Source organism: Lates calcarifer, linkage group LG23 (genome assembly GCF_001640805.2).
Source record: "Lates calcarifer isolate ASB-BC8 linkage group LG23, TLL_Latcal_v3, whole genome shotgun sequence".
Taxonomy (NCBI): domain Eukaryota; kingdom Metazoa; phylum Chordata; class Actinopteri; family Centropomidae; genus Lates; species Lates calcarifer.
The window spans coordinates 10,445,231-10,462,507 of NC_066855.1; the positions used below are offsets into that span (position 1 = coordinate 10,445,231).

Genomic DNA, 17,277 nt, shown 5'->3' on the forward strand with positions numbered 1-17,277 from the left:
GTGTTTCCTGTGCTTTGCTGTCTGTCTGGCGTGCCTCAAGGATCCGCGCCGCTCGCCAGTCCAGTTCACATCTCACTGCCATGCCAGCGACTCTCAGCTGTGACTTTCAGTCCAGTGAAATTGTAGAACAAAAACTAAATGCCCCCAAAACATCCTTCAGTTAAGCTACTGTCCCTGAATTTTTATAAACATCTCAGGACAAGTTCAGCTTGCATCTTGAAGTCAAAACATCATGCACTAAGTCTGGATCACCTTGAAGAATTCACCTTGAATTTTAACCTAAAGTCAATGTGCAGCCAAATGGAAACACTGAGGACTAAAGACATTTTCTATTATAATGAAACCTGCAGAGCTGTGCAAGAATCTTGAACTAAATCATCCTGTTCATGTGTCTAAAGTAGACAAAGTGTTCCCTTGCTGCCTGCTAACTATCTAAACTACTTCTACATGTGTCCACTGAAGCAGCCTCATGTCATGATCCAGTCAACCAGTAGGCTTCAGTGATCATAATCATCCTCATCCAAGGCCAAAAGAATGAAAGATTTTAAAGAAGCTGAAGATGAGAAAGGGAGTGTGTGATCCTCATGCGTGTAGAAGCATCGTTCACGTGCTTTCAAATGCTCTGTATACAGCTTATTGTAGAAAAATGACATCTGGTGGATAGAAGTGGTACTACAGCTGTGGAAACAGCAATCATGCAGGGTGATGGGACTGTTTGGATGACATCTATTGTGTCTTTGAAAGAAAAGTTAGTATGAAACAACAGCAAAGGCCTTACCTTGACTGAAGTGTTTACCTGGAGCAACAAGATGTTCCTTTCTTCCACAGAGCAGAGGAAAAACAAAGAGCTGTAGAAAAATTGCAATTATTAGTAGCTGCAATTATTAAACCGTCAATAAAAGCCTATAAGAAAATAACCACTCTGATTAATTTACATTGGCTTGAGGAAATGTTCCTGCCAACTGACAATCTTTATTCAAAATATTAACTGTGGTTCTCGTGCAATTTATATTCACTGAAAGACTTATTGAAAGAGAAAGAAGAAATTCAGCCAGAAATCAGCCAACAGGGACTGTTTGTACCTCCAAAAGCACAAACTTTATTACAAACAACAACCAGATGTGTGTTTAATGAGAACAACCTTGACCATTCAGTTAAATTGTTATATATAGGACTGTTATCAGACCAAGCTTCATTTTCACAACATTTTTTGAGTGGTTATTGTAGCATTAATAAAAGAAAATAGCCCCCCCAAGTACACCCTGCAGCTATAGTGTGCACACTTACCAAGGTGTGCAGTAGTTTTGGTGCCACCTGTCATTACAGGTTATGTCCATTAGTGGGCGGTGTGCAGCTACTCAAGTAAACCTCACATAAACTTGACTATAAGTTACTTTACATTAAGTCTGTTGCCGTTTTGCGTAACACAACAAAGCCTACACGCTTTAATTCAGTGGTTGAGCAAATGTAACCTACAGTTTTTCAGTCTGTCGAGAGAGTACACTGACATTTGATCACTTTTACTATTTTTTTTCTTTTAACTAAAATGTGTTTATATGCACATTTTTGTGATGTGTGAATATTACATGCGATATTCGGCAGAAGAATTTTTTCAACACATGCCAGACTACACAACAACAATGCTGCAGCTGCTACAACAATGGCACGTTTGATGCTCAGACACCAAAACTGAAGCCTCTAAACTCATACCTCAGGCTGTAGATGCTGCACTTTCCCCGCCCTCTGCATTTAATAGTATAATAACGAGAGGCATGGATGTGGAGTAGGGGGTGGCTCTAAAACATTTGACTCTATTTGGAGTTGTGGCGATTGCAGATGAGTTTTTTTTCCCTTGTTCTCCTGCTTGTACTCGCAACACATCTCATTGGCAGGCTCTTTCCTCACAGAGCCCGCACCAGGATGGGTGCTCTCCCGGCGCAGGGGCTATTGTGGATGTGTGTTTTGATCTTTACTGGAGTAACACAAGTTTGCGGTAAGTTATAATTTGTCTTCTGCTGTGTTTATGTTTTTTTGCTTTTGTAGCCAAGAATGCTTCCAGAGGGGAGACACATGTTGCATTTTTGGCGGTCTGGAGGGAAATGTTCAACTCTGCTAAGACTTTAAAAATGATTCTCTCAAAGTGCTGCTTGGACACAAGATGTTTGTTCAGATTAGAGAATTGGAGCTTTATGTCAGTAACTGACAGCCTGTAAAAAGGTGGGAATGCACAAGGACACATCATTTGTACAGAATAAATAGTTTCATCACCTATACTCAGTGATGGAAGTTATACTCAGATATTTTCTTTAAATAAAAGTACCTATGCAACATATAAAAATGCTCCATTACAATTAAATCCATGCATTTAAAAGTTCACAACAAACATTAGTATTTGGCAGATAAATGTACTTTAAGTATCAAATTAAGAGTACACCCCCGTGACTGATAAATACACTGTTAAACTGTTTTGAGTGAATGCATCAGTGAGTATGAAGAATTTTTGCTGTTGTAGCTGGCTAAATTGTCAAGTGCTTCATGTACAGTTAGGTTCTCCAGTGATTCCCAATCTATGGTGTGAGTCCCTCTAAAGGGTCACAAGATTAATGAGAGGGGCCATGAGATGATTATTTGGTAACAAAGTAGAAAAATAAACATATTTTTGCCACTTATGTGTCAGCCTTCTGTGAAATATTGGATAATTTATGAGAGAGAGTTGTACTGTGCTTTAAAAGTTTGTCCTGTGTTTTATTTATTTCAATGAAATCTTAATTTGAAAAGTAACTACAAGATAAAAAAAAGTAAGAAGTGCAATATTTCCCTCTGAAATGTTGAAGAGTAAAAGTGTAAAGTAGCAGAAAATGGAAATTCTTCAAATGATTTTATTTTCTCAAAGAAATCCTGTATAGATGAAAAAAAAAAACTTAATTCAGAAAAATAATTTTTCTTGTGGTTCTAGCTTCAAACGTCTGCACCTCCAGAGGAGCCAGCACATGCAAGCAGTGTCTGGCTGTGCACCCCAGCTGTGCGTGGTGCTTCCAGGAGGTGAGTTTCTGTTCCACTTATTAGCCAAGTAATCTGATTAAGAGGAAGTCATGCAGATGTACCATTGCTTTTACTGAGACCATAAAATGCACATAATACTCTGTGTACTTGTGTTTGGGTTTTGATTTGATTCCTGGCACTTAAGTTATGATGACTGACATCCTGTGACTGCATGGGGATACAGTCATATTTTCTGGTTCAAACTTTAGTGACTGTAATGATTTAATATTGTAAAACTCAGTCTGTTAGTGAGCTCAACAGAATTCTCCTAGGATGACCTCAGCATACTCTGGTGCTCTGGTTCTTTGTGTTCAAAAGCACTGGTTGAAATATTTGAGGGTGTTCAGATAAGAAGGTTCATTTTAATTTAAGGTGGAATTTGCCTTTAAGTCCAGAGTTTGTTGAATAGATGTAGGAGTGTTTCTTATTTCCAGGAGATTCTTTAATCAAAATATAATGTTGTGCCATTTCTGTACTTTTTCATCCCTGTTACAGTTTAGCCCTCAAATGAATCCAATATGCTCTTCTTCCTCAACACATAATTATTACAGATGGGAATTCTGACAACAAACAACTGTCTGACAATTTAAAGTACTTCCACACCAGTGAAGAGGCTGCTGGAAACTTTTTTTTCCCCCCCTGAAAAATGTCTGCGTTTTTCTGTCAGGACTTTGGCCAGGGAGTTGCCACTTCCTCCCGCTGTGACCTGAAGAATACCCTGGTGGAAGCTGGCTGCGCTCCGTCAGCAGTGGAGTCTCCAACAAGCAAACTGCAGGTGATCGAGGACCGGCCCCTCAGCAACAAAGCGGCAGGGGCCACGCAGGATGTCACGCAGATCAAGCCCCAGAAACTCCACATCACCCTGAGGCCAGGTTGGCTCTCTCAGTTTGGTTGGAAGAGATGGGAACTGAGTTTCAGACATGCTGAAGTAAATAGAGAATGTGTTTTGATTTAGAGGGAAGTGACTCAGGAAATAAGTTAAACTGTTTTCTCTGCATTGTTTATCCAAGGTTTGGCCACCACAGCTTCATGTTTCTTGCTAAAATCTGAGTATAGTAAGAGCCATGTCTTTATCATGTTTCCCAGATGATGCCAAGGTCTTCACGGTGAAGGTGCGTCAGGTGGAGGACTACCCCGTGGATCTCTACTACCTCATGGACCTCTCCTACTCCATGAATGACGACCTCTTCCGTCTGAGGACACTGGGCAAAGGCCTGGCTGAGGCCATGAACCGCACCACCAGCAACCTCCGCATGGGCTTTGGGGCTTTTGTGGACAAGCCGCTCTCGCCTTACATGTACATCTCCCCCAAAGAGGCTGTGAAGAACCCCTGCTACAGGTAATATTTGAAAAGTGCTTGTGTTTGTTCATGCAGCCAACTTGAACAAAATAGGGAAAAATGATGTAAATGTTCCTGCAATTGCTGATGCACTTCACACTGACACACCTTTGACCATGATATTTAACAAGTTATTGTCACAGTTACAACCATTTTATTTCCTCTAGTATCAATTATATTTGCTCATATTTAATCTCGTTCTAGTGTAAAGGGGAAAATGATCTGAGTTGGTTTCTAATTTCCCTTTATTTTTTAGAGACATTAGTTCAAAATATAAATGAAAACAAATAAATATATTTCCTAAAATGTCGAATTTGCTTTCAAAATAAAAGTTGGCCACACTTAATGACTACAGGAACATCAGGATTAGCCTCCTTAACCTGCTTCCTTGTTGCTACACATGTATCTAAACTGATTCCAGACCTCTTTGTAATGGAAAGTTTATTTTAGTGGCTGCATTCGTAGATTTTTACACTAATACTGGTGTTGATTTCAGTGGCTGTTTATGTCTGCGTGTGGAAAGTAGCTTCATTATGCTGATGATGTCATTTTAGTGAGGACACCTTTAAACACAGCGTTGCTGAGTAAAAACACAGGCAGGGCCCGGCGTCACAGCACTTGTTAAAGGCTTACAGTGGCTCCCTGTAGTGCTTGGTCAGCTGCTCTGAATCAGCCGCAGGTGATCTGCTTGGTAGGTAACAGCGTCCCAGCGTAAGCTGCTGTAACCCCCGTCCGAAGGCTGCTCTGAGGTGGACTTGGTGGTTTAAGATCCCTCGGGGGCATTTACTTACACACAGTCTGCCGATATCAGGACCTCCAGGAATGTTTTGATAACAGATAAGACAAAAGGAGAATTTTGGCCTGGTAGTGTGAAATACAGGGAGACAGAGAGGTTCAGTCACAGCGCAGAAGAGCCTTTTGTAACTGAATGAAGCCCAGGAGAAACAGCTCTAAATACAATGTGTTTCACCTGTTTTAACCATAATAGTGGCATGGCTAGGTATGGCAGTGTATTTATCCCATCAAAACCTCCCTGAAATCACATATATTATACATAATTGGAGAGCTTTTGATTTTTTGTGGGGTTTTTTTTCAATGGTCTATAGGCTGAACAGATGTTCAGATGAATAAATGACTGCATGAACTGGTCTCTGTTTGATTGACAGCATTAACAACACCTGTCTGCCCCAGTTTGGCTACAAACACGTTCTGTCTCTGACGGAGGAAGTGGGCCGCTTCACCGAAGAAGTGAAGAAGCAGATGGTGTCCAGGAACCGCGATGCCCCGGAGGGAGGCTTTGATGCCATCATCCAGGCTGCTGTGTGCAAGGTGGAGAGGCAGACTGCATGTGCACAAACACATAAACACATTGTTTCACACACATAACTCTGACTCTGTTGTACATTCTTTTTCTCCTCTGTCATGTACACTATACAACTATACTATATAAACAATTCAGCATTTCCCAAAGAGCTAGATTAAAAACAGAGCACTAATTTTTCAATTTTGGAGTGCAGTGCAAATTAAAGTGAGAAATATTTTTTTTTATTTGTCTTCCTCTCATATGTGGTTTGATGGGAAACAGGAGCAGATCGGCTGGCGTCCCGGCGCTTCCCACCTCCTGATCTTCACCTCGGATGCTAAGACTCACGTGGCTCTGGATGGTCGCCTGGCAGGAATCGTGCAACCCAACGATGGGCAGTGCCACCTCAACTCTGACAATATTTACAGCATGTCTACCACCATGGTTAGTGTATACTGTAAGTGTGTGTTTGGTGTGCAGCAGACAGTAGACAGAGACAGCGTGAGAGAGAATGAAAGTGTTTAAATATGCATTATGAATAGGAGCATTTCAGTGTTTAACCGCACCACCCTGTTTGGCCCCACAGGATTACCCATCTCTCGCTCTGATCACAGAGAAGATGTCAGAGAACAATATCAACCTCATCTTTGCTGTCACCAACCCTGTGGTTCCTCTGTACCAGGTCAGGAAGTCTGCAGTTTCACACATTCAGCCTTTCATTCTGTTCAAGTTCATGTCAGGACTTTCACAGACAAAATACTGAACAGTTCAGTGACCAATTCTGAAGAATAGAAATATATAAATCAATGTTTTTCAACTGAAACTGAGAAGATGACAAACCTCAGTCTGTAATCATCTCCTCTTGAACATACTGTAGCATTTAACTGAAGTTCTCCAAACCTCACTGGTTTTAAACTGCGATTCTTGGATCCTGCATTGGAAGAATGGAAAATCAAAATTAATCACCATTATACACTGTTCAGACACAGCAAGATACAAACTCAGATTTTCTCAAAATGTTACAACCAGCTGTTGAAGTGTGTCTACATAAAGGAGTATTAAATGTACAGTTGTGGCTGCTGATGTAAATAGTATCAAACTGCTTGAGAAATCAGGTCAAGGACTATTGAACAGTATGAGTTATTAGGGTGTGTCACACTTCTGCTTTGTTAGGGTGTGACAATATAACAGTGAAGGTTTGGTGCAACTCTCATAACGTTCTCATACAGTTATGATGAGAATCCAGAGAAACTAATGCAACCAGCGTGAAATGTCTTAACTTCCTTTTTTGTACTTGTTTTGCTTTTTCATGCCGTTAATGTTCCTTTCAATTATATAACGAGAAAAGTGAAAATGACTTAATTTATAAAGTCTATTTTTTATTATTATCTATTTTCTATTCTTATTTTTATTGTATTTTAATGTTTTAAAGGAATTTATATTTATTAGTATATTTAGTCATTGTGTGACATGAACAGGTTTTAAATTTTTGACCCATGTGTAGGAACATTACATTACACTGTCACATGGTTCTACAAAATTTGGCAGGTCCTGAAGGGTGTATATTTGTAACTGGTGATACATTAGTGACTATTAATTCTTTTAGAAATAGTTGATTTGACTGTGCAGGATCACAACAGTCCTCAAGTCTGTTTGTCTCTGTCTTATAGAACTACAGTGAGCTGATTCCTGGCACCACAGTAGGAACACTGTCCAACGACTCGGGCAACGTTATTCAGCTCATCCTGAAGGCCTACGCTGTAAGTGTTACACACAAACACACACACCCGAGGCTAGACAGTGTTTCAGGGGATGACATGTGTTTGTTGACACACACCCACTGTGTCTGAGTCACACACAAAGTCGAGCCAAAGTCTTAGCAGAAGTTCCACACAGTGGCCAAAGAGTGAAGCGGAGCAAATGTAGGAGACTCCTGAGTGTTTATGTGTTATTCAGGTTTATTATGCAGAGAACAGGTTAATGAGCTCAAAATTGACTTTATTGTAAATCTTGGTTGTAATTTTTGTGTTTTTACGGGTGCGCATATGAGCATATGAGCATGTGGTTGATGTGTGCAGTTATGTATCTGTACACCCAAATAAACACTGCATATAAAGGCCTGCATGTAATCAGAGAAGGAAATTCATTTACTTGTACATGATTTTGGCCTCATGATGCAGGACTGTACTACTCACGCTTCCATGTGTCTGTGCTCTCTACTATTTTCTTTTGTTTCCAGAAAATCCGTTCCAAGGTGGAGCTGGAGCTTCAAGGCGTCCCAGAGGAGCTGTCCCTGTCCTTTAACGCCACCTGTCTGAATGGAGAAGTCATCCCTGGCCTCAAGTCCTGCTCTGGGCTCAAAATAGGAGATACGGTCAGTTCTGCAGAACTTAAGTCTTTTAGAAAAGAGAGGTACCTGTAAAGTTACCCCAATACCCAATACCCCAATACAATACTTGTATCAACAGTCAGCATCTTCCTCTGTGATTAAGAAAATGAATCTACTTGTGAGTTGCTTATTCTTGTCCAAGGAGTCAAAAATACTCTCTCTTGGCAAGACATGTCTCACATTCAATATGAAACACAGTTTAGATAAATCCACTGGGTAGTGTAGTTTCTTTGTTACTCTGCATCCTGTAACAAGACTGGATAACTGAGATTACTTCACAAGTATAAATTAATGCTAAGAAACTGAGTTTTAAGGACGCAATAGGCTAAATGAGTAACTGTGTTACTAACAGCTAACAGCTCTAATGCCAACTTTTTCACTGTCTGTCTTATCTCTGTGGTTTAAAAATACCACAGGAGTCGGGGCTGTAATAATGTCTTAATTCTTAAAATAACATGTTAGTTCCATGTGCTATTTTTCATTGTCTGTTTGGTCTCTTTCCATTTCCCGTCCTGCTGCAATCGACAGTGTGGGATTTTCCCTTGTTCAGATAATGGAAAGACATGGAGCAGAACTTATCTTTCTTAGTTGATGTTTTCATGTCTTTCCATACTACTTCTGCCCGCTCAATTTATAGCAGATTGTTTGCTTAAAGACTTCTCTCTCTGTCCCTCTTTTGCATTTTTTCTTTATCACAGCTTCACTGGCTCTTTTCCCTCTTCTCTCCTCACTCCAGGTGACATTTTTTGGCCTCCACACATTTCTTTCTCCCTGCCTCAGCTCCTCTTATTTCTTCCATATATGGCTGTTTCACCAGATGTAGTAACTGCCCTGTTTTGGACATTTACCAGATTTGGATACAATGTTGAATGAACAATTACTTTGACTAAATACATATGGAGGCATTCCCCATGTCACATCTTTGCGCTGTTTCTGCCAACACTGATTAGATAATGCTGAAAATTAGAGCAGCCATTAAATGAACACCAGGTGAACCATTAAAGTTCTTTTACATGCTAGGTAATCTACACCAGGGTGATACAGTGTATGTGTGTGAGACACTCTTACTCTGCCTCTTTAAATAGATACTTGTTTGAACCTAAAACATCCAAAATTTGACGTGGTACAATTCCCATTCCCTCCTCTCACCCAGGTCTCTTTCACTGTTGAGGCCAGAGCTCGTGGTTGCCCCAAACAGAAGAAGAAAACCTTCATCATCAAGCCTGTGGGCTTCAAGGACTCCCTCTCCATCACCGTCACCTTCGAGTGCGACTGCAAGTGCCAGGCCAAAGCCCAGCCCAACAGCCCCAAGTGTAACCAAGGCAACGGCACTTACGAGTGCGGCATCTGCCTGTGCCACCCGGGTCGCCTGGGGCCGCACTGTGAGTGCGCAGAGGGCGACTATAATCCCACAGAGCAAGACCGCTGCAGCTCCGGAGGGCCCCACTCCGCCATCTGCAGCGGCCGCGGAGACTGTGTGTGCGGCCAGTGTGTGTGTCACAGCAGTGACTTTGGGAAAGTCTGGGGCAAGCTGTGCGAGTGCGACGACTTCAACTGCCTCCGCTACAAGGGGGAACTCTGCTCAGGTAAGATCTTAGAAAGAGGATAACATTTCTTGTGTAATTAATTTTCTTGAGCATCTGAAGATGAATGAGCAGGTCTAAACCAATAAGATGATTAATAAATTTGTCCACTTACAGAAACCTAATTGAAAACTAGGAGTGCAACTAATGATCATTTTCATTATCAATTCATCTCCCAGTTATATTCTCCCTTTTGTCTATAAAATGTCAAACAGCCCATGGTGTCTCACACAACACAACAACATTTGCTTTACAGTTGTAGGAAGACTGACAAAAATCACCAACTCCTCACACTGGAAAAGCTGAAGCTGGAACAAGAGAATTTGGCATTTTACTTCAACCATTTATCAAGCAAAAATGGCAGACATTCATGGGTTACTACTTCACACTTAATGCGAGAATTTGCTGCTTCTCTGTGTTTTATATCCCATTTGTGCTGGTCTGAGAAAACAAGTCATTTAAAGGTAATGCTACAATAAAATGTCACTGTCTGCTGCTTCCCCCGGTTACCAGTCTTTATGCTATGCTAAGTTAAGTGGGTGTTGGCTATAGCATATTCAATGGATAGATATGAGAGGGGTGTCAGTCCTCTCATCCAACTCTATGTATAATTTTCCAAATGTTTTACATGATTTTTACATTCTGCACCATAAACATGGCAAACACAGCATAACTGAAAGGTGAGGGAGGTTAAAATGGCCAACTGACTTATCATAAACAGTGAGTGTGTGTGTGTGGTGTGTGTGTGTGGTAGGGTTTCAGAGAACGTGAGTACCTTTGCAGCCGGGGGTTGGCAGTCCCCTTCACCACACCGACTTGCCACCCACCTCATCTGGGAAGAATTACATACAATAACAACGCTCCCCCCTGCCCGGGACATGGGCTCCATTCACAATAAACATAATGGTGTGATGTGTGCGCTGTGTGTGTGTGTGTGTGTGTGTGCACAAGCTCAGGCTGTATGTTTGTGTCAGCCCAAGCCAAGCTTTTGTACTGGCAGAGTTCAGCAGGACTCATGCATGCAAGAAAGCTTTTTCAAGTCAGACAGTAGCTTTTCTCCAGTCAGAAGGGACTCTCACTTTTCTTCTTTTAAACAGTGGGAATGAAGTTTGTATTTTGGTAACCGTTAAGAGCTTTAACTCAGAGCATGATCCTCCTCCTCTCATAGTATTTTAAGAGAGACAATATGTCATCAAGTCAAAACACATGATGTTACCCTGGGGCTTGTAATTGAGCTCTTATGAGTGACTTTTCAGTCTGGGATTAGTAAAGTAAGCTTTAGAGTTTTTTCTGATAGCAGCTCATTTGCTTTTATTACTGAAAGTTACATTCTTTCATGTCAGAGAAATCAGGTTTGTTCCAGATATGACATCCCACTAGCAACAAACAAGAAGTCCACAAAGTCACACTCACTGGCAGTTAATGTATCTTTAAAATCCAATCAACAATGTTAACAATTTTAAAGGAGCTATACACTGTTTTTCAATTGTTAATGTCCCTCCACAAAAACAACACAAGTAGCAAATTTAGGCAATTTATCTGGCGTGACTATAAAGTTAGCAGTGGGGTAACAATCTTAGAATAATGTGTGAATGTTCCCATGTCAGAATAATGGGATGTTTTCCATTTGCTCACAATGCATGGATGTAGCACAAATGAAGCTAGCTTAGCATAAAGACTCAAAGCAGGGGGAAGTAGCTAACCTAACAAATTGATCAGCTAACACTACTAAAGCTCACTCATTAACACATTTATCTCCTTGTTTAATCTGTGCATAAAAATAATTTTCGAGGGAGCCTAGCTGTTTCCCCCTATTTGTAGTTTTTATGCTGCTTAAACTGCGTGCGTGAAGTACATAGAATAGAGATTATAGTGTCTGAACTTAGAGGCCTCTGTCAAGTGTTCCACATTACTGAGGCAATTCCTCTTTGTTATGTAATAGTAGTTAAAACACATGAACAATTAATGATATTGCTCTGGGGATATTTTAATTGAGTACTGTTAATTGCATAATGCAAAGTTGTGGCACCGACTGCTTTTTGCCTTCATCACATCGTCAGATCTCATATATCATTCACCCCCACCCTGCTGCACTCAGAGAAATGTTTTGCTATATTCCCCAAGGCCCATAGATTAACATGAAAATACCTCTCTGCTTACTCATTGGCTGGTGTGGTGTAATAAGAGCTAAAAATAAACCCATGTTTGGGCAGAAAAGGGCCTAGTGGGAGAGTACTGGAAATGTTCTGTGTGTAAAACATGGTTTGCTGTTGTCTTGAAATATCTGATTCAGTGCAAGGACCATTCCTCTTCCCCCGCAGAATGGTCTAATTAAAAGCCAACGGTCCTGTGGTCAAGCGGTAATGACAGTTTATTTGTGGATCATCTTTTATCCAGTCAGGCTGTTCCAAGCAGCTTCCTGTCTCATTGTTTATCTGGGCATTGTTTGGCAGCGATAGGCCGCAATGTTTTCTGCAGTGTCACTCTCTAATTGGCATGCACACTCATATACGCACACATAGATACACAGAATAACAACAAACGCACACAAATTCACTCACACATGCACTGAATCATGCAGCCAAAAATAAAAGCCCTCCAGACACCACAAGCACACAATGAAATGGGTTTTAGTCGCAGGAACATGACTTACCACTTCTGCTTTCCAGTGTTAGGGATCAAACACCAAGGGTGTACGAAACCACTGAAAAAATTAGACTTGTAACATTTGGATTGGATGTAAACACACTGTTGGTGTTCAATGAAAACATGGTAACACACACCTATAACTGGACTTTACCAAGGCCAGCATTGATTTTGAAAATTAATGGTAGAATTTCCTCAACTCCTCAAAGTTACAACATGCCACTGCAACAGGAAAATAAGACAAAGGAATGACAAAGGCTTGTGGTAAATTTGCTCATAACCCCCTCACTAACCGCCACCAATCTGCCCCCCCAAACGTCGTTGAAGCCCACAAACTTTTATTTTCAATTTTAGTGGAGTTCCCAAAGTTTCCAAAGATACTCATGTATGTGTTTGGGGGAATTTGTACGTGTTGCGTAACATTTCCATTTTATGGAATAACAAAGCCATAAAAACACAGGATTAGATGTTTCACTGATATACCTTCTGTGAAAAGTTAGAACAAGCTGATACTGAATATATCAAAACAAATTTGTTCAAAACAAACGATGAACAACTGTTGAAATTACACTCATGTCAACCGCTAAGCTCTACCGCCGTTTTCCTCCCTCTTTCCCAACTACCATCACGCCCCCCTCGTAATTTCATTTAAGCACTGGACTGAGCACATACCGAATATGTGCATAAATCATGGACGAAAAAATGTCTATGTCTAATTTTGAATCAAGTGTTGGGAACATGAGCATTTAAGTTGTTATGGTTATGATTTTAAGTTCAAGCCAGTTATATTTATACAGTGCCAAATCACAACAGAAGTTATCTCAGGGCACTTAGACCGTACTCTTTATATTATTATTTACAGAGACACAGTAACTTCAACCATGAGCAAGCGCTTAGTGACAGTAAACACAGGGTCATTAGGTCAATCCAGACTCTACAGCTCCAAAGGAGAGAGGAGGGAAACAAAACCACAGGAAAGAGAAGATGTCGAGTTAGCAAAATGCATTTATGAGATGTGAATATATACAGATGGAGAAGGAGGGTGAGAGAGGAGCTCAGTGCATCATGGGACATCCCCTGGCAGTCTAGGCCTACAGCAGCATAACTAGGGTGTGGTTCAGACAAACCTGAGTCAGCCGTGACTAAAAGCTGTATTGTAAAGGAAAGTTTTAAGCCTGTTCTTGAATATGGAGAGGGTATCTGCCCGACCCAAACTGGAAGCAGGTTCCACAGTAGATGAGCCTGATAGGTAAACCGTCTATCTCATTTTAATTTTTTTAACTTTCCCTATCCCTTCTTCCCTCCCAGGCCACGGCGTCTGTAACTGCGGCTTCTGTCAGTGTGCACCGGACTGGAAGGGTGAGAACTGTAACTGCTCCAGGCGTACTGACACCTGTATGTCAACCTGGGTCTGCTGTGTAGCGGTAGAGGCCAGTGTGTGTGTGGGGCCTGCGAGTGCACCCAGCCCGGTGCGTATGGGGCCACATGTGACAAATGCCCCACCTGCCCTGACGCCTGTACCATGAAGAAGTGAGTCTGCGTACAGATGAACTTTTTTTTTTTTTAAGTATATATCCAATAAGCTACTTGAAATGAACTGATGGCCTATGTTTTTCTTCTTCCAGAGAGTGTGTGGAGTGTAAGCACTTCAAGAGGGGCAAACTGTTTGAGGACAACACCTGCTCTCGAATCTGCAAGGATGAGATCGAGCTTGTGGATGAATTAGGTGAGATGCACAATAGAATAAGAAAAGAGGTCATGATGAGGTCTGCAGAGCAGCTCAGTTATATCAGCTACCTAATGTTCACTAATGTTAGCTAACTCTAGTGAATGAAATGAAAGTGAATGAAATAGTGAGGTGAAATTCAAAGAGAGTTTCAAAAGATTGGAGCTATTAAAACTCAATTTAAATCTCACAAACAAGACCAAAAACTCAGTGAATTAAGCTGCTTTCTAAAGAAGATATCCATTATAGATAAAAGAGGATGATGGACCATTTTCTCTTAATTTTTCATGCAGTGCTCCATGATACGAATGCTGTGAACTGCACGTACAAAGATGAGGATGATTGCGTGGAGCGTTTCCAGTACTATGAAGATGCCAGTGGCAAGTCCATCTTGTTTGTCGTCAAAGAGCCAGGTAAGCCTGATCTGTCCCACACGGATACCTGACCCAACAAACAAACATTTAAAGTTGATCTAATCACTATTTTTGATTTTAACAAAGGATCAAATGTCTACGTCTAATGTGAGTCGCGTTCCTTACCTTGTGAAATCAGTGTTTTTTTCTACACTGAAGCACAGGTTGTCACTTCCCTGCTGCATGCCCTTCATGTGCTTGTTAAGTGGCCAAATAGAAAGCGTGTGGGGCGATAAAACAGCCTTTAATGACCACCACCAGTACCCGCAGAAAAAACCTGTCCTCGGGTCTGCCTTTAATGAATGTGTGTGTTTAATTTAGGCACAACTGGGTAGCAGAGAAGTGCACCAAAAATTTGCCTTGAACACAGTGCACCCCGCCGTGTCAAAGAGGGTCGTAAACAGCTGCCCAGCTCCTCGAGGAACCCGCTGACTCCACATATCCTCGAGAGGAAAGCGAGAGAGGGAGAGAGAGGAAGCTAAGTAAGCAAAAGAAAGGGATAGACATTTTTTAAAAAGGAAACATGACACTGTATTATGAAGGAGAAAGAAAACAGATAAGAAAGACAGAAAATACACACCGTCTTACAGACGACTGAGCTTATGTCTAATCTAGAAGTTGATAAATAATATAAAATCTTGTAAGTCGTTATGTTAGTAGTTATAAGGATCAACAAGGTCAGCTGAAAAGCAGTAAATAGAAAAAAGTAAAAATGAGGCGAGGGGAAGAAGAGGAAAGCTTTGATGTCGGCTGTAAAAGTTCACACCCCCCCCAAAAGGTTACCTAACGCTACCATCCTCGTATGTCTGTACATGCAGTACCACCACTTCAAACCAACAAGAAAAGCACAGAAATCAAAACTGTTACAATATTGGTAGACCCAGAAAATAAGTCTTTAAAAGTCTAATTTCTAGTCTAAGTCTAAGTCTAAAGTCTATTTAGGTTTTTGCAACAAAACTGGAGTTTGGAAAACATGCAGAGAAGAGAATCCATTAAGCCTGGAAACAAGAGGCCAAACCAATCAGTGAACTAATGAGAGTGTTGACATGATGACTTGACTTCTTCCTAAAACTCCCAAACAACTATTTAAACATGCAGCTGAAGAATGATTCAACAGCCTGTGGTCTATTACTCCCTTCAAGTGTATTCAGAATCATATTTGGTGGTTAATTTAGTTTTCCAGAACAGCTAATCATGGGAAAAGGAGAGCACACATCACAAGCGATGTGTTATTCCAGTTATATGTAGGAGGGCCTCATGTTAATGACTCTGTGAAAGAGAGGACTGTCAGTCATCTGTTGTGAAGCCTTCTTTAAGCTGTGCAAATCAGATTCCTGTTGAGTTGTGCCAGGCCACAGTGAGAGATGGGAGATTTGTGGCCTGGCTGTGTGAGGTTACTGTTTTCCACTTCAGCCCATCCTCCACTCTCCTCTTTGGTATTTAAAAGTCCCATTGCCCTCTGTTCATCATTGTTATGCTGCCCTTGTTCTCTTGCATTACTTCTTCATGCTATAAGGAACCGCGCTACTGGGTTTAATGCCTTATGTGTGCCAGCGTGACAGGTGGCAATATTACTGTTCTCTGTATGACAGTGGTACACTCCTGTATCAGGAAAGTCATAGCACTTAGCAGAAGAGTTGAGCTGCATTAAAAGCAACATCCATATGAGTGAAGGACGAGACAGGGAGGAAACACCCTTCTGAAATCAGACTTCCTTTGGCCCGACCTCTGGCTTATCATCTCCTCGTGCATCTATGCTACTCATTCCTTTATCTCTTCCTCCTGCCATCCAGACTGCCCCAAGGGTCCAGACATTTTGGTGGTGCTTCTGTCAGTCGCAGGAGCCATCTTGTTCCTGGGCCTGGCGGCTCTGCTCATCTGGAAACTGCTGGTCACTATCCATGACAGACGGGAGTTTGCCAAATTTGAGGAAGAACGTGCGCGTGCCAAGTGGGACACGGTCAGTGAATTTAGTCTGAGCTGGCGCGTGCGTTAACATGTTCTGAGATGGTTGGATTATGAATGTAGTGTTTGTTTGATAGAGTGAAATCAATGCAATTCTAGTTTTACATTTTTAATTCAAAGTTTAGACATTTATAAAATACACATTATACCTGAGAATTCCCCTTTGGACTCTTTTTTAAAACTGCCACACAAATGTGTCTACACACGCACACATTAGGCCACACACACAGTCTCTTCGCTCTTGTTTCCTGAAGATGTTTTTTTATTATCTTTGTAGCATGCTGTTACTCCCAGCAGAACAAAGGCCAGCCAGCGGAAGGGCTGGGTTCAAATTAGCTGATGCTAATTAGCCTTTACTGGTAATAGGCCTCTTTGTGGCCTCAAAAACACACCCAAATCCCAAAGGGCTGAAACCACAAAGAATCATAGTACTTTTAGGATACTCACTGAATAACGGAAGTGAAAATATAAGGCACAAATTCAAGGTAAATATATTTGTGTCTGTCAAACTGGACCTTAACATGCGACCCTTTTTGTGTCTTTGACAAACAGGGACACAATCCTCTCTACAAAGGAGCCACCTCGACCTTCACAAACATCACATACAGAGGAAAAGACTGATGCTACTGAACGGGGTTGAAGAATAAAGGAGGAAATGATGGACTTTGGCACCGAATCATGTGCAGGCCTCTACTGTCACAAGACGATAATTAATAATTATTTGTTGTAAATATGTAGAAATGATTCTGAGGGCAGATTTTTTTCAGGGACTTGTCATAAACATCAACTTATACTACACTGATAAGTAAGATATTGTTTAATGTTTCCTTGGCAAATAAAACCAAAACTATCCACATGACTGGATTTCACT

At 41.2% G+C, this 17,277-nt stretch overlaps 1 protein-coding gene across 1 annotated transcript; it reads left to right on the forward strand.

Moving 5' to 3' along the window:
• The first annotated feature begins 1,805 nt into the window (after positions 1-1,805).
• On the forward strand, positions 1,806-17,262 carry LOC108898731 (integrin beta-3-like). Its single transcript, XM_018698738.2, is given in 16 exon segments — positions 1,806-1,993; positions 2,957-3,042; positions 3,710-3,914; positions 4,129-4,381; positions 5,548-5,710; positions 5,967-6,128; positions 6,271-6,366; positions 7,355-7,444; positions 7,924-8,058; positions 9,227-9,659; positions 13,611-13,706; positions 13,709-13,832; positions 13,928-14,028; positions 14,322-14,441; positions 16,235-16,401; positions 16,959-17,262. Coding segments are annotated over 16 exon segments (2,457 nt in total). The 5' UTR covers positions 1,806-1,836; the 3' UTR covers positions 17,028-17,262.
• Positions 17,263-17,277: the final 15 nt, after the last annotated feature.